Genomic DNA, 25,746 nt, shown 5'->3' with positions numbered 1-25,746 from the left:
TTAGTTTATTGTCACATGTACCGAGGTACAGTGAAAAGCTTTTGTTGCGTGCTAACCAGTCAGCGGAAAGATTATACATGATTATAATCGAGCCGTCCACAGTGTATAACGTGAGGTAGTGCCAGCTAAACATAGAAACATAGGAAATAGGTGCAGGAGTAGGCCATTCGGCCCTTCGAGCCTGCACCGCCATTCAATATGATCATGGCTGATCATCCAACTCAGTATCCTGTACCTGCCTTCTCTCCATACCCCCTGATCCCTTTAGCCACAAGGGCCACATCTAACTCCCTCTTAAATATAGCCAATGAACTGGCCTCAACTACCTTCTGTGGCAGAGAATTCCAGAGATTCACCACTCTCTGTGTGAAAAATGTTTATCTCATCTCAGTCCTAAAAGATTTCCCCCTTATCCTTAAACTGTGACCACTTGTTCTGGACTTCCCCAACATCGGGAACAATCTTCCTGCATCTAGCCTGTCCAACCCCAGTAGTCCAGTAAAGTTTGATTAAAGATAGTCCAAGGGTCTCCAATGAGGTAGATGGGAGGTCAGGACCGCTCTCTAGTTGGTGAGAGGACGGTTCAGTTGCCTGATAACAGCTGGGAAGAAACTGTCCCTGAATCTGGAGGTGTGCGTTTTCACACTTCTGTACCTCTTGCCTGCCGGGAGAGAGGAGAAGAGAGAGTGACCGGGGTGAGACTGGTCCTTGATGATGCTGCTGGCCTTGCCGAGGCAGCGTGAGGTGTAGATGGAGTCAATGGAAGGGAGGTTGGTTTGTGTGATGGTCTGGGCTGCGTCCACAATTCGCTGCAATTTTACTTGCGGTCTTGGATGGAGCTGTTCCCAAATCAAGCTGTGACGCATCCCGATAAACTGCAGTGTGCGGTGGAGTTTAATGATATTCTATTTACACTACTCTACAATATATAATCTACTCTGTCACCTCCTTCCCCTCCCACAATCTCTCCTGTGGCATTAAAAAATCATTGTGAGTTTGGAACTTAACAAAAAATCCTTGCCCTGCTCATACCACCTAAACCTTCCCCTCTGACCATAGACCAATGTCCTCTAGACGTTGACCAAATTAGGGTTCACACAAGTTATAAAAGTAAAATTAGGCCATTCGGCCCATCGAATCCACTCCGCCATTCAATCATGGCTGATCTCGGCCTCCTAATCCCATCTTTCCGCCTTCTCCCATAACCCTTGACACCCATTCTAATCATGAAATCTGCCAATCTCTGCCTTAAAAATATCCACTGACTTGGTCTCCACAGCCGTCTGTGGCAATGAGTTCCACAGATTAACTGCCCTCTGACTAAAGAAGTTACTCCTCATCTCCTTTCTAAAAGAGCACCCTTTAATTCTGAGGCTCTGACCTCTGGTCCTAGACTCTCCCACCAGTGGAAACATCCTCTCCACATCCACTCTATCTATGCCTTTCATGCTTATCGGTTGTACAGGTCTGTTTAAGAACCTGAGGGTTGTGGGATAGTCGCTGTTCCTGAAGCTGGTGGAGTGGGAGTTCAGGCCTCTCTACCCCCTGCCTGGTGATACCAGTGAGAAGAGGGCAGTGCTTGGATGGTTGGTGATCCTTGTTGATAGAAAAATCTCATTGAAACTTCCTGTGGAAGAAAAATTAATATCCTTCCTTATTTAATTTTGATTGGCATTGAACATGGTTACGAAAGGGTGTTTTTGGATTTGATAATTGGCAGCTCTCGCTTGACCAGGTGCAGAAGAAGTTCGTGCGAATCGGCAAAGTAAGATTAGACATATTGCCTCTTGTCTCGGAATGCGTTGAAGGGTGGATGGTGAATGTAAACATGTAATAGTAGAGGAGATAACGAAGCTTGTTTACTCTTCTGTGAGGAGTTACAGTAGATCACCCGCACCCCCCGACCCCTTGTGGCATAGAAATGTTACTGTAAATGGGAGGCTTATGATTGGCTCGGAGAGGGGACGGTGAGATAGAATAATGTCAAGGTGCCCTTGTATTGTGTTTGACGTATTAACCATAGAAACATTGACACATAGAAAATAGGTGCAGGAGGAGGCCATGCGGCCCTCCGAGCCAGCACCGCCATTCATTGTGATCATGGCTGATCATCCCCATCTGTTGTTGAATAAGATTAACAGAAGCGAAAAGTATTGTTATGACTAATAAAATAATTGGCACCCATTTAGTAGATAGTATATTTTCGTATAGTTGTATCTAACAAAAAAACAAAAGTTGTTTACTGCACAGTATAACTGTCGGCTAATTCTGCTGTGAACTCGGAGAACTGGTGAGCAGTTTTCTGTCGCCATCTCTCCATGATATCAATAAAGTCTCTTGAAGCAAACTAGCGAAGTCTGTAGCTTTACATTTTTCCTTTTATTTCCCTCTAGATTAATTTCCTTCCACACTTACCGAAAAAGGCCTGGATAGAGTGGATGTGATGTTTCCACTAGTGGGAGAGTCTCGGACCAGAGACCAGAGACCATAGTCTCAGAATAAAAGGACCTACCTTTAGAAAGTAGATGAGGAGGAATTTCTCCAGTCAGTGGGTGGTGAATCTGTGGAATTCATTTCAACCAGATGCCAGAGGAGGTAGTTGAGGCAGGTACTATAACAGCATTTAAAATACAGTTGTACAGGTGCATGGATAGGACAGGTTCAGAGGGATATGGGCCAAATGCATGGATGGGAAAGGTTTAGCGGGATATGGGCCAGACGCAGATGGGGGACCAGTGCAGATGTGGCATGTTGGGCGGCATGGGCAAGTTGGGCCGAAGGGCCTGTTTCCACCCTGTAAGACACGATGACTCTACTTTGAAACTGTGCCCTGTGCTTCTCTGTGTTAACTAAGACTCTGACAGTGCAACACTGCTCTCTGGAGTTTAAGCCCAGATCTGTACTCGTATCCTGAAACTCGAAGATTACTCCCAAATTTAGGGTGGCACGGTGGCGCAGCGGTAGAGTTGCTGCCTTACAGCGCCAGAGACCCAGGTTCGATCCTGACCACGGGCGCTGTCTGTACGGAGTTTGCATGTTCTCCCCGTGACTGCGTGGGTTTCCTCCGGGTGCTCCGGTTTCCTCCCAAAGACGTGCAAGGTTTGTAGGATAATTGGCCCTTGTGTGTAGGGGAGCGGATGGGGAAAGTTGCATAACATAGAACTAGTGTGAATGGGTGATCGATGGTCAGCATGGACTCTGTGGGTGGAAGGGCCTGTTTCCGTGCTGTATCTGCTGTCATATGCTGAGAGAATGGAGCGGCTGGGCTTGTGCACTCTGGAGTTTAGAAGGATGAGACGGTATCTCATTGAAACATACAAGATTGTTCAGGGCTTGGACACGCTAGAGGCAGGAAACATGTTCCCGATGTTGGGGGAGTCCAGATCCAGGGGCCACACAGTTTAAGAATAGGAGTAAGCCATTTAGAACGGAGACAAGGAAACACTTTTTCTCACAGAGAGTGGTGAGTCTGTGGAATTCTCTGCCTCAGAGGGCGGTGGAGGCCGGTTCTCTGGATACTTTCAAGAGAGAGCTAGGTAGGACTTAAAAATAGCGGAATCAGGGGATATGGGGAGAAGGCAGGAACGGGGTACTGATTGGGGATGATCAGCCATGATCACATTGAATGGCAGTGCTGGCTCGAAGGGCCGAATGGCCTACTGCTGCACCTGTTGTCTATTGTCTATATCTGAACTAAAATGAACTAAACTGAATTGAACTGAATTAAACATGAATATTTGCAGATACCCACTTGCTGTGTCTATCAAGAACACTTTACTGCAGTAAGTGTTTGGTCTGATACAGTAAAACAAGCTATTATAGGAGTTAGCTCACATTGTCAGAACCCTCTAGTCTACACCAATGATCTAAAATAAATAGATGTCAAATTAATAAACATGGCACTCTCCAAAAAATTCTATTTTGTGTTAAATGTTGATTGAAACTCAAGAGTCATTGAATTGAAAGTCAGCGTAAATGAGCTGGCCGGATGGATTGAGAATCGAACCCGTTGGCCACTAAGTTTGTGCCCTGCGTGATTTAAAATGATTGTGTTAAAGGTGTTTTATTTAATTTTCTCTTTGGATTTTTGCGCGTGTCAGCAGGACCTTGTGCGTGCTCCAAAAATAAAGAGGGCCCGAACAGACATTGGTGTGGAAATCTAGAAGCCCGGTTTATTTTTAGTCCATCAATTCCTTTACCCACGTGTGGCTTTAAGTTGATTAGAATGTTTCGGCGAGCTCCTCTCCACTGGACCGGGTCACTCGTTGTCCTTGGCCTCCTTGCCGGAGTGGCCTGCCCCATCCCCATAGCCAGGACTGCGAGAGGGGGTCTGGGCGAGAGATGGGACACGCTCCTCTCCAGATCCTTGCATCCGATCTCTGGGAGGAAACTGGACCTCGGCTGGGACAAGGACTATTTCAGAGGAATCAAGAGAGTGAGGAGGCTATATTGCAACGGCGGCATCGGGTTTCACCTGCAGATCACATCCGATGGGCAAATTTGTGGAGCTCACTCTGAAAACGAGTACAGTAGGTCGCCGGTACCTTCTCTCTGGGGTTTTTTTTTAACCCCGTGTCTGTTTGCATCTGTCGTGGGCAGCAGGCTCTTTACCCGGGAAGAGCTAGGAGATATTGAGTGCAAGACTTTTTTTTTAAGGAGGCATTATCTCTTTCTGGGAAATTAATAGAATTTTTAACCAGCACTGATCTAGATTGGAACCCGCAAGCTTCCAGCAAGCAGTGATTTCTCTAAAACGCTGGCAGCAGCAATGCTATTCAATGGTTTAAAAGTCCAGGCTCTTGACTGCTGCGGTACAATTGCTTCCTTGTTTGATCATGTTATTGGACGCACCAGCTTCTGAGATCTATAATGTTTGCTTATGTTTTGTATTGGGGGCTGTGATTGAGTTTGCGTTCCTTTGGGTCATCTGCAGTATGTATTTTCTTTCTGTATTGTAATGTATACGTTTATTTAGCAACTGCCTAATGCTATTCGTTGCAAAATAGACAACAGAGAGACTTGCGGATCTCAAATTCTCATTTAGCGGATTGTTTTAAATTAAATCTGTTGTTTTATTGCCGCACAGATGGGTGACGCGGTGGTGCAGCTGGTGGAGTCGCTGCCTCACAGCGCCAGAGACCCAGGTTCGATCCTGACCTCGGGTGCTGTCAGAGTGGTGTTTGCGCGTTCTCCCTGCGACTGCATCGGTTTACCATACGATAGAACTAGATACGATACGATAGGACTTTATTTATCCCAGGAGGGAAATTGGTCTGCCGACAGTTGTACAGTTTGATAGCCACAGGGGAAGAAGGATCTCCAGTGGCGTTCTGTGCTGCATCTTGGTGGGACCAGTCTGTTCTCAGGTGCTCCTCAGGTTGACCAGTGTGTCATGGAGGGGGTGTGAGCTGTGTTGTCCAGGATGCTCCGCAGTTTGAGGAGCGTCCTCCCCTCCAAGACCAACCTCCAGTGAATCCAACATTTCCGCTTTCCTCCCACATCCCAAAGACGTGCGGGTTTGTCGGTCAAATGGCTCTCTGTCAATTGTCGTTTGGGTGTAAGGAGTGGATGCGATAGTAGGATCATGTAGAACTAGCGTGAATGGGCGATCGATGGTCAGCATGGACTCGGTGGGGCGAAGGGCCGTTTCCTCGCCGTATCTTTTAATCAATCAAAACCCAAAATGGTTAAAAAACATTGTGGACAGAAAACATAGAACATAGAAACATAGAAAACAGGTGCAGGAGGAGGCCATTCGGCCCTTCGAGCCAGCACCACCATCTCATTGTGATCATGGCTGATCATCCTCAATCAGTACCCCGTTCCTGTCTTCTCCCCATATCCCTTGATGCCACTAGCCCTTAGAGCTCTATCTATAGAAACATAGAAAATGTTGTATAAGGGATGCTGTATAAATAGGGAGCGGAGGCCAGATTGCCATCTCCCTTCATCTTTGTTGTGAGGGCTGTTCTTACATTCAACGTCAATAATTTTGCACCTGTCATTTTGAAATTACTGATACGGCCGTTTAATTAATAGAGTCCGAGACAATTTAGACAGCTTTAGGCTTTCAAGTAAGGATTACTATATCTTGGCTGAAGTGCCAGACTTGCTCAGCTGGTGGTATTCAGGAACCGCAGTTGATGTATCTACCCTGCATTACAAGCCCTGTGTTATTTTTAAAATTCTCCCACCCCCAACCCCTCCATCCATGAGTGTATGATGAGCGTTTTGTCGGCACTGGACTTGTGCTCGCTGGAGTTTAGAAGAATGAGGGGGGACCTCATTGAAACGTACAGAATAGTGAAAGGCCTGGATAGAATGGAGGTGGAGAGGATGTTTCCACTAGTGGGAGAGTCTAGGACCAGAGGGCACAGCCTCAGGATTAAAGCTCGTTCTTTTAGGAAAGAGATGAGGAGACATTTCTTTAGTCAGAGGGTGGTGAATCTGCGGAAATATTTGCCACAGAAGGCTGTGGAGGCCAATATTTTTAAGGCAGAGATCGATAGATTCTTGATTAGTACAGGTGTCAGAGGTTATGGGGTGAAGGCAGGAGAATGGGGTTTGGAGGGAGAGACAGATCATCCATGATTGATGGGCCGAATGGCCTAATTCTACTTCTATCACTGATGACTTTTTGACCACCAGTATTGCCCCACCACCCCTCAAGATCATGTAACTGAATCACCCTACTGTAACTAGAGAGCAGCGCTGAACTACTATCTACCTCATTGGTGACCCCCGGACTATCTTTGATCGGACTTTACTGGCTTTACCCTACACTAAACATTATTCCCTTATCCAGTATCTGTACACTGTGAATGTAATTATGTGTAGTCTTTCCGCTGACTGGTTGGCACGCAACAAAAGCTTTTCACTGTACCTCGGTACACGTGGCAATAAACTAAACTGAACTGTATGGTCAAACATAGTTTACATGTGCCATAACACGGCAGTAAGCAAAGTTACAAGGTGCGTTCTTCACCGCAGAATGGTGTGTGAATGTATTTAAAAGACATTTAACAGAAACTTGGATAAGTAGGGGCCGACAGTGGAGCAGCGGTAGAGTTGCTGCCTCACAGCGCCAGAGACTCAGGTTCGATCCTGACTACGGGTGCTGTCTGTACGGAGTTTGTACGTTCTCCCTGTGACCCGCGTGGGTTTTCTCCGGGTGCTCCGGTTTCCTCCCACGCTCCAAAGACATACAGGTGTGTAGGTTAATTGGTTTGGTATACATGTAAAATGCCCCTAGTGTGTGTAGGGTAGTGTTAGTGTGCGGGAATGGCTGGCCGGTGCGGGCTCGGTGGACGGAAGGGCCTGTTTCCGCGCTGTGTCTCTAAAGTCTAAAGTGAATTGGCTTCAGTAAAAATGGTCAATTATCCCTAATGTGTAGGATAGTGCTAGTGTGCGGGGATCTCTGGCCGGTGCGGGCTCGGTGGGCCGAAGGGCCTCTCTCCATGCTGCATCACTAAACTAAACTAAATACATGGATAGAAAAGGCTTGGAGGGATATGGACCAAACACAGGCAATTGGGACAAACTTAGATAATAATAATAATAATGGATGGGATTTATATAGCGCCTTTCTAATACTCAAGGCGCTTTACATCGCATTATTCATTCACTCCTCAGTCACACTCGGTGGTGGTAAGCTACTTCTGTAGCCACAGCTGCCCTGGGGCAGACTGACGGAAGCGTGGCTGCCAATCTGCGCCTACGGCCCCTCCGACCACCACCAATCACTCACACACATTCACACACATTCACACACAGGCAAAGGTGGGTGAAGTGTCTTGCCCAAGGACACAACGACAGTATGCACTCCAAGCGGGATTCGAACCGGCTACCTTCCGGTTGCCAGCCGAACACTTAGCCCATTGTGCCATCTGTCGTCCCAGATGGAGCAACTTGGTCAGTATGGACAAGTTGGGCCGAAGGGCCTGTTTCCATGCTGGATGACTCCATGATTTGTGTTGAGGAGGAGAATATTTGCAACAGACTACACTTTAATTTTCAGTCTCAAAGGTTTTCTGAGGTGATCTAAGAATTTGGTATTTATTGCATGTCAACCAGTTTTAATCTAGGGTTTTGCCTTAAGACGTCAGGAATAATTCTGTTCCTACTTTTTCTTTTTGTGTGTGCAATGTTAATCTAACAGACAAATATACCACCGAAGAATGCACAGACAGTAACAAAAAATGCAGAAAATGCATTGTGAAATGTATTAAACTCAGCTTCTAGCATTTCACTTGTGAAAACTGAAAATGAATGTCTGGTGTTTGTTTATTTACAGTCTCCATGGAGAATATATCAGCTTCCAGCCCTAGCAGTAAGAATTCAGAAGATATTTTTAAAAAGCAAATAGTTATACAGTCATATAGCGTGGAGACAGGCCCTTTGGCCTAACTTGCCCACACCAACCAACATGTCCCATCTACACTAGTCCCACCTGCCTGGGTTTCGCCCATATCCCTCTAAACCTATCCTATCCATGTACCTTTTTGAACGTTGCGATAGTCCCTGTCTCAACTACCTCCTCCTGTAGCTCGTTCCATACATCCACTACCCATTGTGTAATTAAAAAAATTACCCCTTGGGTTCCTGTTACATCTTCTCCCCCCCCTCACCCTAAATCTATTGTCCTTGATGCCCCTACTCTGGGCAAGAGACTCTGTGCATCTACCCGATCTATTCCTCTCATGATTTTGTACACCTCTATAAGATTCACCATCATCCTCCTGTGCTCCATGGACTAGAGACCCAGCCTACTCAACCTCTCCCTATAGCTCACTCCCTCTAGTCCTGGCAACATCCTCGTAAATCTTTTCTGAATCCTTTCAAGCTTGACAATATCTTTCCTAATAGGCATAACAGGTCTGTAGACACAATGCACACAGATAATACATGACAAACAGTATTGGTAACGCCAATACCAGTGTAATGGTTGCTTAGTGTACAAAAACCTGATGGGTGTAAGGAGGAAGCAGTTCTTGAACCTGGAGGTCATGGTTTTCAGACTCCTGTACCTTCCCGATTGTTGGAGTGAAATGAGAGCGTGGCCAGGGTGGTGTGGGTCTCTGATGCTGCTGGCTGCCTTTTTGAGGCAGCGACTCCTGTACTTTCTGTAGCTGGGATGAAGTGGGTGGTGTCCAACACTCTTTGACATCTCCTATGTTAAGGCAAAGTATGTCAGCTTGTGGAGTCCAGTGAATGATGATGATCTACAACTGAGCTGCACGGAGGCGCAGCGGTAGAGTTGCTGCCTCACAGCGCCAGGGGACCCGGGTTCAATCCCGACTGCGGGTGCTGTCTGTACGTTATTTGTACGTTCTCGTCGTGACCTGCGTGGGTTTTCACCAGGATCTTCGGTTTCCTCCTACACTCCAAAGACATACAGGTTTGTAGGTTAATTGGCTTGGTATAAATGTAAATTGTCCCCAGTGTGTGTCGGATAGTGTTATGCCCCTGTCCCACTTCGGAAACCTGAACGGAAACCTCTGGAGACTGTGCCCCACCCTAGGTTTCCGTGCGGTTCCCGGAGGTCGCCGGAGGTTTTTGTCAGTCTCCCTACCTGCTTCCACTACCTGCAACCTCCGGCAACCACCTGCAACCTCCGGGAACCGCACGGAAACCTTGGGTGGCGCGCAAAGTCTCCAGAGGTTTCCGTTCAGGTTTCCTAAGTGGGACGGGGGCATAACTGTGCGGGGATCGCTGGATGGTGCGGAATTGACGGGCCGAAGGGCCTGTTTCTGCAATGTATCTCTAAACTAAGCTGGTGGTTGGCTAATAGTTTATGGAATGGGATTGGGATCAAAGAGTGGAAAAACCAACACATTGTGTAAAGCTGGGATCGCTGGCAGCAATAATTTGCTCAATAACTTGAGCCCTCGCTTACTACCAACAAGGGAAGATTTTACTTAGGATAGAGGTGATATTCCTCATTCCAAGCCATCACCCAAAGACAGCATGAACCCATTGTATGTTCTATTGTTGCTTTAGAGACTGTATAAGATGCTATTTGCTCTGGGTGCTTTGCAATGTGGTGCAGCATTAGAGTTGCTGTCTTACGGCTCCAGAGACCCGGGTTCAATCATCACTAGGGGGGCTGTCTATACGGAGTTTGTACGTTCTCCCTGTGATCACTCAGCCATGATTGAATGGCAAGGTAGACTTGATGGGCTGAATGGCCTAATTCAGCTCCTATAACTTGTGAATGCTGCCTGACCTGCTGAGTTGCTTCAGCTGATTGACACAACATGTTGGAGTAACTCAACGGGACCGACAGCATCTCTGGATAGAAGGAAAGGGTGACGTTTTGGGTCGAGACCCTTCTTCAGGCTACTCCAGCACTTTGTGTCCTCCTTTGGCCTATCTATGTTCTGCTGTGCAGCACTATTAAACAAATCCTCACTAATTATATGATGTAATGCCACTAACAGATGAACAAGACAGAGTTAATTAAGTGTAGTGAAAGACACAGGTTGCCTCTGTCCAACAGCCATTTCTGATATCAGGTTTCCTTAGCAGTCAGAATGATATTTTAGCGATGTTTAAATTTCACTTTATTTGTGGCGTGAAATGTTATCGAGAGGGTCGAGAGAGAAAGAGTCAAGGGTGTTTGATTATCAAAACAAGACGCAAAGTGCTGGAGTAACTCAGCGGGCCAAGCATCATCTCTGGAGAAAAGGAATAGGTGACGCTTCCGGTCAAGACTCTTTTTCAGACACTGACCTATCCCAGTTCCTGTTTGAAAAATTCTTCATTCTGAAGAAGGGTCTCGACCCGAAACGTCACCCGTTCCTTTTCTCCAGAGATGCTGCCTGACCCGCTGAGTTACTCCAGCATTTTGTGTCCATCTTCGGTGTAAACCAGCATCTGCAGTTCCTTCTTACACAATTAGAAACAGCTCAACAGACCTGAAAATGCAATACATACAGATAATATAGAATTTTTAAAAATTGGATAGATTAATAACACTATGCTTGTTTTTGTTTTTTTTTAAGTCCTTAGTGCAACCAACAGCAGTCCATAGAAGTTCACAGTAGTGCTGTGTCGTGTTCAAGAGCCTGATGGCTGTAGGGAAGAAGCTGTTCCTGAACCTGGAGCTCACGGTTTTCAGGCTCCTGTGCCTTCTTCCTGGTAGCAGGGGTGAAATGAGAGGGTGGCCAGGGTGGTGTGGGTCTCTGATGACACTGGCTGCGTTTTCGAGGCAGAGTCTCCTAAAGATCCCAGAATAAACTCTAGTTTTGCTGCAATGGAACAATGTTTAACCCATCAGCAAGTACCTTTAAGCCAGTGTAAGTACCTTTCAGGCGGCATGGTGTCGAGTTGCTGCCTTACAGCACCAGAGACCCGGGTTCGATCCCGACTATGGGTGCTGTCTGTACGGAGTTTGTACGTTCTCCCCGTGACCGCGTGGTTTACTCCGGGTGCTCCGGTTTCCTCCCACATTCCAAAGACGTAGGTTTGTAGGTTAATTGGGTTCAGTAAAACAAAATTGTAAATTGCACCTGGTGTGTAGGATAGTGCTAGTGTGCAGGGATCGCTGGTCGGCGTGGACTAAGTGGGCCGAAGGGCCTGTTTCCGTGCTGTACCTCTGAACTAAACTAAACAGTGAGTAACTTGAAAAGAAGTGCATGTCTTGCTGTGCAAATTATTATCCACAGCCTGGCGATCTTTCTCACAACGCAGTTTGATAATAGACCAGCCAAGAACCAGCAGTTTTGATCAGTAAAAGCTACGAACAGCTGGAAGGGATGTACATAGACGGCCATTTTAGGAATGTCGTGCACCTGTGTTGCATTATAGTCTGTCTGTGGAAAGACCCACCAATGTGTACCATCTCACAGTGTCACCATGCTACTTGTAATCTTTGCTATAATTATGCCTCCTTTTTCTATGCCTGCATTTGAATAATACCAGTTCTGGCAAACGCACATCATCTAATTACAGGAGGGGCGGGAGGTGATATTAGTTTTAGTTTTGAGCTTAGAGATACTGAACGGAAATAGACCCTTTGGCCCACTGAGTCCACTCCGACCATCGAATCACACGAGTTCTATGTTAGCACACTTTCACATTCACTCCCGACACACTAGGGACAATTTACAGAGGGCCAATTAACCTACAAACCCGCACGTCTTTGGGGTGTGGGAGGAAACCGGAGCACCCGACCAAACCCCACGTGGTCACGGGTCTGAAGAAGGGTCTCGACACGAAATGTCGCCCATTCCTTCTCTCCAGAGATGCTGCCTGTCCCGCTGAGTTACTCCAGCATTTTGTGTCTATCTTTGGTCACAGGGAGAACGTACAAACTCCGTACAGACAGTACCGTTGGTCAGGATTGAACCCTGGCCTCTGGTGCAGTGAGGCAGCAACTCTACCGCTGCACCACCGTGCCCCCCACCTCCACATGGATGGTAAACTGATTGGGATATGTTAGCATGGGGTATGCTTTAGAGCATTGATCAGTACTACATACTGTCGTTGTGTCCTTGGGCAAGACACTTCACCCACCTTTGCCTGTGTGTGAATGTGTGTGAGTGATTGGTGGTGGTCGGAGGGGCCGTAGGCGCAGATTGGCAGCCACGCTTCCGTCAGTCTGCCCCAGGGCAGCTGTGGCTACAGAAGTAGCTTACCACCACCGAGTGTGACTGAGGAGTGAATGAATAATGCGATGTAAAGCGCCTTGAGTATTAGAAAGGCGCTATATAAATCCCATCCATTATTATTATTATTACATAAGATAGACACAAAATGCTGGAGTAACTCAGCAGGACAGGCAGCATCTCTGGAGAGAAGGAATGGGTGATGTTTCGGATAGAGACCCTTCTTCAGACTCTCAGTACTGCATAAGACAGGCCCTTTGGCAGACTATGTCTGTGCCAAAAGATGAGGCCAACCCCATTTCTTATCTACCTGCACAGTATCCATATCCCTCCATTCCCTGCATATCTATATTCCCATCCAAAAGTCTCTTGAGTGTGAATATTATATCTGCCTCATCCACCACTGTTAGCAGCCCGTTCCACGCACCCACCACCCTCTGTATTTATAAAATAATAAAAATTTAAAAAACCTGCCCCGTACATCTCCTTTAAACTTGGCCTTAAAGCTTTTGCCTCCTAATGTTTAATTTTTTTCCATCCTGGGAAAAATAATATTTTCCACTCCATCCCAATAAGGGTACATCGCTCCTATCACAGGAACATGAATATATGTTAACGTTTCAGGTCAAAGCAGTGGGAAAGTGGGAAGACAAAGAGGAGACACAAGGAACTGCAGATGCTGGAATCTTCAGCAGAACACAAAGTGCTGGAGGAACTCAGCAGGTCAGGCAGCATCAGTGGCACAGACATTTTGCAGGACCCATAAATGACACACGTCGATGTGATTCACCAGTTTGATGTAAAAATGGTCCAGAAATCAAACGCATATATTCATGTTCATGTGATTGGAGCAGAATTAGGCCATTCGGTCCATCGAGTCTACTCCGCCATTCAATCATGGCTGATCTATCTATTCCTTTCAACACCATTCTCCTCCCTTCTACCCGTAACCCCCAACACCCGTATTACCCATGGGTACATGAGATAACTGAACCATCCTCTCACAAACTAGAGAGTGATCCTGACCAAAGATCCTATAGCGGAGCAAGATAGACCACTCCTGCTAAATGCAATGGGCTGACGTGTATTACGCAACGGAGCGGAACGTGGGCCTTTTTTACATCCATTTCAGTAACCCGACCCGACCCGACCCGACTCGCAGTGTAGTCAACGTTGCGGGGGAACAGTTTGTGCTAATAAATTTTAATTCTGAAAATGAGGAGAAGATTTTTACATAAGAACTTTTATTTTTTCAAGGTTTCCGTAACCGGCTTCCGTCTCCGCACTAGTATCTTTGCTCCGCTACGGGATCTTTGGTGCGGAGACGGAAGCCGGTTACGGAAATGGGGCCGAAAATTACCCATGAATCTGCCCATAACCGTACTACGTATTTTTCGTCGAGTGATCTATCCTGCTGGATCTTTGATCCTGACCTAACATCTACATCATTGTGGACCTTCAAGCTATCTTTAATCAGACTTTATTGGACTTTCATCAGTTCATGTGATAGGAGCAGAATTAGGCCAATCGCCCCCATCGTCTACTCTACCATTCAATGATGGCTGAGATAACTTTGAGGCATCCGAGAAGTTTAATGTGAAAATGCTGATTTAAATTGTTAGGAATAATGATTGTGAATGATATTTCTTTTCTCTTCAGGTCTCTTAATGATATCTACAGTTGAGTTGGGAGTGGTTAGTTTATACGGTGTGAAAACGCATGCCTTTGTGGCGATGAATAGCAAAGGTCGACTGTATGCATCGGTAAGTCAATCAATTCCCTTAACCCTGTGGACGGCTCGATTGTAATCATGTGTTGTCTTTCTGCTGACTGGTTAGCACGCAACAAAAAGCTTTTCACTGGAGCTCAGTACACGTGTCAAGCAAATAAACTCAAAGTAGGGAGACACGGTGGTGCATCGGTAGAGTTGCTGCCTCCTCACAGTGCCAGAGACCCGGGTTCAATCCCGACTACGGGTGCTGTCTGTACGGAGTTTGCACGTTCTCCCAGTGACCTGCGTGAGTTTTCTATGAGATCTTCGGTTTCCTCCCACACTCCAAAGACGTGCAGGTTTGTAGGTTAATTGGCTAGATGTTAAAAAAAAATTCTCCCTAGTGGGTGTAGGATGGTGTTAATGTGCGGGGATCGCTGGTCGGCACGGACTCGGTGGGCCGAAGGGCCTGTTACTGCGCTGTATCTCTAAACTAAAAACTAAACTAAACCTAGCTGTATGAACGTTGAATTCTCTAATTTTAGGTAACTTCTACAAACTCCCCCCAACCCCCCTCCCCTCCCTCCCTCCCTCCCTCCCTCATTGCCCCTCTGCCTCCACTAAAACCCCCCTCCCCTCCCTCCCTCCCTCGTTGCCCCCCTGCCTCCACTAAAAGTCATTTAACCAGTTCCACAGTTCGCAATGATGTATCACATCATCCCTAGCCAGCAATTGGCCTGTCAGGGAACCTCCCTGCCTGAGGTCAACTGTTATAAACTCCGCGCAGACAGCGCCTGTAGTCGGGATCGAACCCGGGTCTCTGCCGCTGTGGGGCAGCAACTCTACCGCTGCTCCACCGTGCCGCCACTTATGAGCATCGGTGGAAGGGGAGAAATGAGGGTTATGGCCTGAGTGCAGGTAGATGGGACTAGGTGAGAATAAGTGTTCGGCACGGACTAGAAAGGCCGCGATGGCCTGTTTCCGTGCTGTAATTGTTATATGGTTATATTATATGGAGGGGGCAAAGCCTTTGATACACATATGATCGCCCAACTGTAAAATCTCTGCAAAATTACTTGTCTTTCAGAAGGACTTCAGCAGTGAATGCGAATTTAAAGAAAGACTCTTGCCGAACCGCTACAACGTGTACGAATCGAAGAGTTACCCGGGGATGTACATAGCGTTGAGTAAACACGGAAGACCCAAGAGAGGAAGCAAAGTTTCACCCACATTGAGAGTCACGCATTTTTTACCTAGATTATAAAAAATTATTTTTTTTCACAAGACAAAATCTTCATGGAAATAGCATTGCGGAAGAGTATATATGTACAGGACATTTCTCGTCTAACGTTAACTTATTAACTGATATGGAAACAGCATTACCTGTAAATAGGTACTACTTTTTATAGTTATTTTGACATTAATGCTGCTTTTTAAAGTAAGTGTGACTCTGGGCATGCGTGAAGGATACTATCCATTGTGGTCAGATTGTGTTCTCAGCGAGACCAGAATACTCTTTAGTTAAAAGGCCAGTTACCAGTTGCAGTAGGATCTGTTTCCTAAATTCTGCAAAATGTCGGTGGCATGGTGGTGCAGCGGTAGAGTTGCTGCCTCACAGCGCCAGAGACCCGGGTTTCATCCTGACCACGGGTGCTGTCGGCACGGAGTTTGCACGTTCTCCCCGTGACCGCGTGGGTTTTCTCCGGGTGCTCTGGTTTCCTCCCACATCCCAAAGGCAGGCGGGTTTGTAGGTTAATTGGCTTCTGTAAATTGTCCCCAGTATGTGTAGGATAGAACTAGTGTACGGTGATCGGTGGTTGGCGCGGACCCGGTGGGTAGAGGAGCCTGTTTCCACGATCTAAACAAAACTAAACCAAAGCAGACTGGACCACTCTGGGCTAGACTACTCCAGTCTAGGCTAGACTACTCCCGTCTGGACTAGACAAAACAGACACGATCTGAAAACAATGGTAAATGAGTTTGTAGATTAGCGATCTCTTTAGTGGAGATGTGACACATGCATTTGGGTACATACTGTCCAAACAATGAACTGCTGCTACTGGGAATATCCCCGACTTCCTCCAGCCATCGTGAAGTGCCAACCCTCGCTCCGCAGAGCAATAGAAAACCCTGAGCTATTCACAGCACACGGGTCCAGGAAACATTCAAAGATGGAAAAGGGGGAAATATATTTAACGATTAGTGCGGGGGAAGGTTAGATGACATTCTTGTGTTTTAGAAATTCATTTTCAAGGTTTAAAAAAAATGTTGATTGATTTTTATATTATATGCACATATATAAATATTGACTTTGATGTGGTGGTGATGATTTAACAGCTCCAGTGCTGGTTTACTGTGACTTGCTGCCTTGTACTGAAACCAGTAGACTGATAGAAAAATCTCAAAGGAATAAGAAACCAAGTGGATAATATTGTCTGTGATAGTGTGGGATTATGTTCAGGAAGTCTTTAAAGGTTTATCTAGAAATAGAAATATGTTAGGAGGTACACAAAAATGCTGGAGAAACTCAGCGGGTGCAGCAGCATCTATGGAGCAAAGGAAATAGGCGACGTTTCGGGCCGAAACCCTTCTTCAGACTACAATAGAAATATGTTTTTAGTTTTTTTGGATATAATAGAGATGAGGAGGATTTATTTTAGTCAGAGGGAGGTGAATCTGTGTAATTCATTGCCACAGAAGGCTGTGGAGGCCAAGTCTTTGGATATTTTTAAGGCGCAGATTGACGGATTCTTGATCAGTACGGGTGTCAGGGGTTGTGGGGAGAAGGCAGGAGGACGGGGTTTGAGTGGGAGAGATAGATCAGCCAGGAATGAATGGCGGAGTAGACTTGATGGGTCAAATGGCCGAATGATGTTCCTATAACGTATGAAGCAATGGATTAGAAACACACTGACTGTGTTTGTTGTTGGTGATTAGTATTTCTCAGCCGAGAGTTATAGTGAATTACAAAGGAAGACTGCATAATAACTTCCAGAAAGAACTTCCAGATATTTGCTTGAAAAAAAGGGGGGGGGGGATTTCCAAACTAATTGGGGGTGAATAACGGTGTAAGAGTGAACAATGGAAAAATCTTGACAAGAGTGGGCACAGTCGTAAGAGATCAAATGGCCTCCTTCAGTTCTGTGTGATTTTTAAGAGCTGCTTTTCTTAATTCTTTGTTCAATGGTTCGTTATTATCACATGTACAGTGAAGTGTTTAAGAAAGAACTGCAGATGCTGGAAAAATTGAAGGTAGACAAAAATGCTGGAGAAACTCAGCGGGTGAGGCAGCATCTATGGAGCGAAGGAATAGGTGACGTTTCGGGTCGAGACGCTTCTTCAGACTGATGTCATGGGTGGGGGCGGGACAAGGATCCAGTAAAACTCACTTGCTGCAATTATTAAAGCCCTGTCCCACTGTACGAGTTCATTCAAGAGTTCTCCCCGAGTTTGCCCTGATTCGAACTCAGAGATTTGTGGTAATGGCCGCTCGTAAGTACTCGGGGCTCTCGTGGACATTTTTCAACATGTTGAAAAATCTTCACGAGTCTTCCCGAGCTTACCTGCCGTTAGCGAGTCTTCCCGAGTACCTGCCATTAGCGTTACGAGCCGCTAAGAGACGTCCCCGAGCTCCGACGTACCCGCTACGTTCATTCTACGGGCTTACCACGAGTTTGATTTTTCTTTTAACTCGGGAGAGCTCTTGGAATGAACTCGTACAGTGGGACAGGGCCATTAAAGTAACTTAAAAGCCTTAACCGTTTTTTAGAAATATTCCTTCGTGACGAACTGGTTATAACGTAAATATTGGAGACAAAAATACACTTTGATCTCTGTTTGTTCACACTGTATGTTTTAATTTTATTCCAAAATCCCTTTCGTTTTTATTCCAACTAAAAGCCATGAACCGGGCAATTGGAACGAATGGATTCAGATATTGTAAATTTTCTTGCTAAATTTGATTGAAAAAAACAGAAGCGATGAAGCAAAACTTGTTTTAGAGACCCATATCTTAGCATTGCAGCATCTTATTTTCATGTGAATTTGATATATTTTGGGAGTCGCAGTAATTGTTCATAAATAAGGGTTGACGTTTATTAATATAGTACTGCCATATATTACTTAAATACTATACACATAATAATTATAATTGCCTTTTTGGGATATAGTGCTATTTATCAACAAAAATATCATGAACCAAATTGCTAGAATCTTTACTGCAATATAAATGTGGTTGAAACCTGTGTCATCATCTCTGCACTATTTTCAAGAACATTGCTTGTAAAAGTATATCCTTTACAATGGTGCTTCTGTTTTTAAATAAGTCTTTTAATTTTCTCACTCCTCTGGTACTTTTACGGCTATTCTCGGAGTAGATTGTTGGTGCTGAGTGTAATAATGAACTGGATTTTTCTTGAGTATAACAGAGAGAAGGGCAATTTATCGGCAACAAAATTGTCATACGGTCATAAGGTTGTATGGGATTGGAGTAGAATTAGGCCATTCGGCCCATCTGGTCTACTCCGCCATTTAATCATGGCTGATCTATCTCTCCCTCCTAACCCCATTCCCCATTCTCCCCTCCTCTGACATCTGTACAAAATTGTTCCATTTTCCTGATGTTATGAGCTTTCATTTTTCATGTATGGTGACCATCATAGAGAAAACCATGACATATCCATCAATATTACAGCGATTGATTGTTGAAGAAAGAACTGCAGATGCTGGAAAAATCGAAGGTAGTCAAAAATGCTGGAGGAACTCAGCGGGTGAGGCAGCATCTATGGAGCGAAGGAATAGGCGACGTTTCAGGTCGAGACTGATGTGGGGGCGGAGGGGCGGGGGGGACCAGGCAGATTATATCGTACATGAGTGTAGAATACAGTGTTATAGCTACTGAGAAAGTGCAGAGGGAAAAAAGTGCAAGGGCCGCAATGAAGTGGATTGGAAGATCGGGGAATAATTCGCTAGCGTAATGCTGGCACATGCAAGAGTCTGATAACAGCAAGGAAGAAGCTGTTCCTGAACCTGGTGGTGCGTGCTGCCAAACCTTTATCTTCTGACTAACAGGATTAGGGAGTGATAGTGTGACTGGTCCTTGGTTATGTTGGGTGCTTTTCCGAGGCAGCGTGAAGTGTAGATGGAGTCGATGGAATGGACAGGTTGGTTCGCATGTATCCACAACTCTCTGCAATTTCTTGCATGTGGATGTGGAGATTAGATGTGGAGAGGATGTTTCAACAAGGGGGAGAGTCCAGGACCAGAGGGCACAATCTCAGAAATATCCTTGTAGGTTTACAAGGTTAATTCCCGGGATGGCGGGACTGTCATATGCTGAGAGAATGGAGCGGCTGGGCTTGTACACTCTGGAGTTTAGAAGGATGAGAGGGCATCTCATTGAAACATATAAGATTGTTAAGGGTTTGGACACGCTAGAGGCAGGAAACATGTTCCCGATGTTGGGGGAGTCAAGAACCAGGGGCCACAGTTTAAGAATAAGGAGTAAGCCATTTAGAACGGAGATGAGGAAACACTTTTTCTCACAGAGAGTGGTGAGTCTGTGGAATTCTCTGCCTCAGAGGGCGGTGGAGGCAGGTTCTCTGGATACTTTCAAGAGAGAGCTAGATAAGGCTCTTATAAATAGCGGAGTCAAGGGATATGGGGAGAAGGCAGGAAAGGGGTACTGATTGGGAATGATCGGTGGCGGTGCTGGCTCGAAGGGCCGCATGGCCTCCTGCCCCTATTGTCTATTGTCTATAATAAAAGGATGTACCTTTAGAAAGGAGATGAGGAGGAATTTCTTTAGTCAGAGGATTGTGAATCTGTGGAATTAATTGCCCCAGACAGCGGGGATTGACAGATTCTTGATAGGTACGGGTGTCTGGGGTTATGGGGAGAAGGCAGGAGAAAGGGGTTGAGATAGATCAGCCATGGTTAAATGGTGGAGTAGACTTGATGGGCCGAATGGCCTATTTCAGCACCTATAACTTATGTACATGAGTGAAAGAGTTAATAATATGTTCTTACGGAAGTCTTTCTATCTGGGGAGCCAGGTTCCCCTTGTTCGACAGCTGGGATATAACAGGAGTAAACTTTAAATGGTAAAGACTCTTTCCAAACTATTGTCTTGCTGAATCTTTCACTTTCACATCTCTTCCAAAAATTTGTCCACAACAGTGAACAAACTTGATCAGGTGATCAAGAAAGGAATGTTTTTTTTTTTGTCCAAACAAAAAAGTTGAACCTAGCCTACAGCCAACAATGGACCATTGTGGGCTCCACCTTTCTTTAATCATCGTTACTTTTTGCATTTCTTTCATTCACTTGTTCCATATCTCTCCATATCACCGTCTATATCTCTCGTTTCCCTCTCCCCCTGACTCTCAGTCTGAAGAAGGGTCTCGAGTCGAAACGTCACCCGTTCCTCTTCTCCAGAGATGCTGCCTGTCCCACTGAGTTACCCCAGCTTTTTGTGTCTATCTTCGGTCTAAACCAGCATCTGCAGTTCCTTCCTACACAAGTTGAAATCTTCACTGGGATCACTTTTCTCAATGTAACTTTGTAACTTTGCTGTGATGATATGTTTGATTCCACAGTGTCTTTACTGATGTATATGGTATATTATCGCATATAGTCCAAATATGAAGCAGGCAATTTAGAATGATGAGAATGTGTATAAAATCATGAGAGGAATAGATCGGGTAGATGCACAGAGTCTCTTGCCCAGAGTAGGGGAATCGAGGACCAGAGGACATAGGTTCAAGGTGAAGGAGAAAAGATTTAATAGGTGTCTGAGGGGTAACTTTTTCACACAAAGGGTGGTGGGTGTATGGAACGAGCTGCCAGAGGAGGTAGTTGAGGCTGGGACTATCCCAACGTTTAGGAAACAGTTAAACAGGGACATGGATTGGACAGGTTTGGAGAGATATGGACCAAGCGCAGGCAGGTGGGACTAGTGTAGCTGGGACATGTTGGCCAGTGTGGGCAAGTTGAGCCGAAGGGCCTGTTTCCACAATGTATCACTCTGTGACACTATGACGAATTTCCTCTTGGTAGTTCCGACTGTTTTCTGCACATCTCTGGGAACTCAGAGGGCTGAAAGGATTTTAATGCTCATTGTGCCAGTTTGGCTGCGGACTGTAAGCACAGATTCCTGTTGGTGTGGTGTGTTAATACAAGACCTCAGCATCTGCATGAAAGACTGAAAAATGACACATTCAGTTCCGTAAAGCAGCGAAAAAAAGTGTAGAAACCTCTTTTTAGCCTTTATTTTCTATTGCACTGTTGTGTATGTGCCATGCACAAGATCATTTAACCTATATATGAAGTTATTTATTAAAAATTATTTTATCAGGAAGTTAAATATGTTTCTTGTGTGTATCTTGCACTTACATTGGTTTCAGCACCTGAGTCTTTCAGTTCCTGGTAACATTCCTTTATGTTCTGTGAACTGATCCAGTTAAGTTCAGTTTAGTTTATTGTCACGTGTATCGAGGTACAGTGCAAAGCTTTTGTTGTGTGCTAACCAGTCAGCAGAAAGACAATAGATAAAGTAAAGTGAAGTAAAGTATCCTTTATTGTCATTCAGACTTCTCAGTCTGAACGAAATTTCGTGCCTTGCAGTCATAACATAGAATAAAATAACAGAACACACACTTAACACAGTTTAACATCCACCACAGTGAGACTACCAGGCCCTCCTCACTGTGATGGAAGGCAAAAGTCTTAAAGTCCTTGTCTCTTCCCTCCTTGTTGTCCCTCTGCGTTGAGGCGATCCAGGCTGTTGTGACCCCGCCGGGTGATGGTAAGTAAATCCCGCGGCTGAATCCGAGCTCCATTAACGGGCCGGTTACAATCGAGCCGTCCACAGTGTACAGATACAGGATAATGGGTAGTGCATGATAACGTCCAGTAAAGTCCGATTGAAGATAGTCAGAGGTTCTCCAGTGATTTAGGCTTCGGAAAGAGATTGTAAATTGTCTCTAGTGTGTAGGATAGTGCTAGTGTATGGGGTGATCACTGGTTGACGTGGGCCGAAGGGCCTATTTACACGCTGTATCTCCAAACTAAAGTCAAGGGTAGAACGTATCTTGCTTCAGTCCAAGTAAGTCCATGCCATTCACCTCGACCACTGCTCCAGACCCCATGGGTGAGGAACTCCCCACCATGTTTACTAACGACAGGCGTCTATGTTTGGCCTCTGTTCGGCTCTTGGCCGCCAGTGGAAACATCCCAACTGATTGATGGAAGTTCCCCGAGGCAACGTGAAATAAGCTAAAGGGTATAAATGTTCAGGGGCTGTGGCGACCTTCACTGCCATCGACGTGTGGGATCTGTCATGGAAATAGTTTGGGACCCAAGGAGGAGGAGGTGAGTGGGGGGGATGTAGGGGGAGGGGAGGGGGATGGGAGGGAGGGGTAACAAGCTGCACAATCCCATCATCACCTCCTGTATGAGGCAGAGACTTGTAAAAGTCGTTTTATTTATTTTTTATTTTAAAGATACAGAGGGGAAAGCAGACCCTTCGGCCCACGACAACCATGCCAACCATCCAGTACCAGCCCATACAAAATCCAATTTACCAGCACTTGATATGTGCCCTTTCCTGCCCTAGTCTCAGCAATGAAGCTGTAACGACTTTGGGTCTCGATTGAAGGTTTATTGTCACGTGTACTGAGGTTCAGTGAGGTGATCTCCAATCAAGTCCGATAATATCATACCTGGGTACAATCAAGCCCATCGCAGGTACAAATGGTGAAGGGAAGAGAAAGATACCAGAGTGCTGAATATAGTTTCTCAGCATTGTAGTGTAACAGTCCCAGAGAAAAAGCCCCATGTCCGCAATGAGGTCGGTTGAAGAATTGGACTATCTCCGCTGCAGAAGAACCGTTCAGAAGCCTGACAAAAGATGTGAGGACTACACATTTCAGTTGCTTGTGCAGTTTGCACTCCCTCCTTCAACTGATCTCTGGTGGAAAAGTTAATTGAAGGTAAGTGCTTTTGGTTTTCTTTCTCTGTTTTGCTTTGTAGTTTGCACAAGGTGTTTTTTTTCACAAGGGGTGACCACCTGTGAGGTGCTGACGGTGGTTGAATTTGAGTTTAGTTTATTGTCACGTTTACCAAGGTGCAGTGAAAGGTTTTTGTTACGTGCTAACCAGCCAGTGGAAAGAAAATACACGATTACAACCGAGCCATCCACAGCGTGCAGATACATGATAAAGGGAATAACCTGAATGACGTTTAGTGCAAGATAAGTCCAGTTCCAGTAAAGTCCGATCATAGATAGTCCAAAGGTAGACAAAAATGCTGGAGAAACCAAGCGGGTGAGGCAGCATCTATGGAGCGAAGGAATAGATGACGTTTCGGGTCGAGACCCTTCTTCAGACTGAGGAAAGACATTCTTGCCATAGAAGGAGTACAGAGAAGGTTCACCAGACTGATTCCTGGGATGTCAGGACTTCCATATGAAGAAAGACTGGATAGACTCGGCTTGTACTCGCTAGAATTTAGAAGATTGAGGGGGGATCTTATAGAAACGTACAAAATTCTTAAGGGGTTGGACAGGCTAGATGCAGGAAGATTGTTCCCGATGTTGGGGAAGTCCAGAACAAGGGGTCACAGTTTAAGGATAAAGGGGAAATCTTTTAGGACTGAGATGAGAAAACATTTTTTACACAGAGAGTGGTGAATCTCTGGAATTCTCTGCCACAGAATGTAGTTGAGGCCAGTTCATTGGCTATATTTAAGAGGGAGTTAGATGTGGCCCTTGTGGCTAAAGGGATCAGGGGGTATGGAGAGAAAGCAGGTACAGGATACTGAGTTGGATGATCAGCCATGATCATATTGAATGGCGGTGCAGGCACGAAGGGCTGAATGGCCTACTCCTGCACATATTTTCTATGTTTCTATGTCCCTATTCCTGCGTTCCATAGATGCTGCCTCACCCGCTGAGTTTCTCCAGCATTTTTATCTACCTTAGATTTTTTCCAGCCTCTGCAGTTCTTTCTTAAACAAAGATAGTCCAAAGATCTCCAATGAAGTAGATAGTAGCTCAGGACTGCTCCCTAGTTAAGGCAGATATAATATTGGCATTTAAGGGACTTTTTGTATAGGCACATGGATATGCAGGGAATGGAGGGATATGGACTATATGCAGGCAGATAAGCGATGGTCTTGGCATCATGTTTGGCACAGGCATTGTGGGCCGAATGGCCTTTAGGCCTACAGCCTACTGAGTCCACGCTGACCAGCGATCGCCCTGTACACTCGAACTATCCTTCACACTAGGGACAATTTACAATTTTTACTGAAGCCAATTAACCTACAAACCTACAAAGTCTTTGGAGTGTGGGATGAAATTGGAGCACCCGTAGAAATCCCTACGCGGTCACGGGGAGAACGTGCAAACTCCGTACAGACGGCAGCCCCAGTCAGGATCGAACCTGGGTCTCTGGCGCTGCAAGGCAGCAACTCTACCGCTGCGCCACCGCGCCACACCAGTCGTTTTCCTGTGCGGTGCTGTTCTATGTTCTATGTAGTTTAAGAGGAACGCTGTGGACTTTCTGACTAAGTCTCCCAATTTAGTACAGTGGGACCGATATACCAGCCTAACTTTCACCTGGAAAATATGAGTTGGGATCCCAGTGCACCACTCCATCCCAGAGTAAACCTCTTCAATGATTAAAAGAATGTCTGGAACTCTTGTTGAGATATTCTGTTTATTCTATTAGTAGATCCATAAGCATTTCTTTAAATGGGTTCTGGAGGAACACATGGTACTGCTGTTAAATATTATTTTACATGCGCAAGTTATCAGATTTAGCTTTTCTTATGTATGCAACACACTGGTCACCGGCTGATATTATACCACGAAGAGCCAATTTTAAACTATGGATTAGTATTATGGTACTTTTTTTTGTTGCATTTCTGCTTTAGACAAGTCTTGTAGTCAGATACAGAGAGGCCACATTAATGTAGGCATCTGTGTGTGTGTTTATATATACGCAAAGCATTCGAAGCATGTGGACACTCGTGGCCAATAATATAACATGGAGACATAGCTCGCAAAATTCCGGGACTGCTGCATAATGCGCTTATTCTGGGAGCATTACGTTATTTTATTCAATACTTGGTTTACTTTGGAGATACAGAATGGAAACAGGCCCGACATACCCGGGTCTCTGGTGCCATGAGACAGCGACTGTTCGCTGTGCCCTGTTGTGGAGGTCAATGCATTAGCATGGGCCAGTAACTGCTTGATTAGTTTGGTTGCCTTTGGTAAAGAGATGCAGCGCAGAAACAGGCCCTTCGGCCCACCGAGTCCGCGCCGACCAGCGATCACCCCGTATACTAGCACTATCCTACACACTAGGGACAATTTCCAATCTTTACCAAAGCCAATCAACTTACAAACCTGTACGTCTTTGG

General features: G+C 45.6%; 1 protein-coding gene across 1 annotated transcript; it reads left to right on the top strand.

Annotated features, from left to right (window-relative positions):
- The first annotated feature begins 4,225 nt into the window (after nucleotides 1-4,225).
- Nucleotides 4,226-16,007, top strand: LOC116986637 (fibroblast growth factor 4B-like). The gene is made up of 3 exons (XM_033042215.1): nucleotides 4,226-4,529; nucleotides 14,268-14,371; nucleotides 15,407-16,007. The coding sequence occupies exons 1-3, from the start codon at nucleotides 4,226-4,228 to the stop codon at nucleotides 15,581-15,583; spliced, it is 585 nt and encodes a 194-aa protein (XP_032898106.1). The 3' UTR covers nucleotides 15,584-16,007.
- Nucleotides 16,008-25,746: the final 9,739 nt, after the last annotated feature.

Source organism: Amblyraja radiata, chromosome 24, assembly GCF_010909765.2.
Source record: "Amblyraja radiata isolate CabotCenter1 chromosome 24, sAmbRad1.1.pri, whole genome shotgun sequence".
Taxonomy (NCBI): domain Eukaryota; kingdom Metazoa; phylum Chordata; class Chondrichthyes; order Rajiformes; family Rajidae; genus Amblyraja; species Amblyraja radiata.
This window is presented reverse-complemented; position numbering and strand designations above follow the sequence as displayed.

Coding starts and splice junctions, on each gene's coding strand:
- LOC116986637 (XM_033042215.1), top strand. CDS start 4,226: ATGTTTCGGCGAGCTCCTCTCCACTGGACCGGGTCACTCGTTGTCCTT. Junction 4,530..14,267: donor TCACTCTGAAAACGAGTACA/GTAGGTCGCCGG, acceptor TTTTCTCTTCAG/GTCTCTTAATGATATCTACA. Junction 14,372..15,406: donor AAGGTCGACTGTATGCATCG/GTAAGTCAATCA, acceptor CTTGTCTTTCAG/AAGGACTTCAGCAGTGAATG.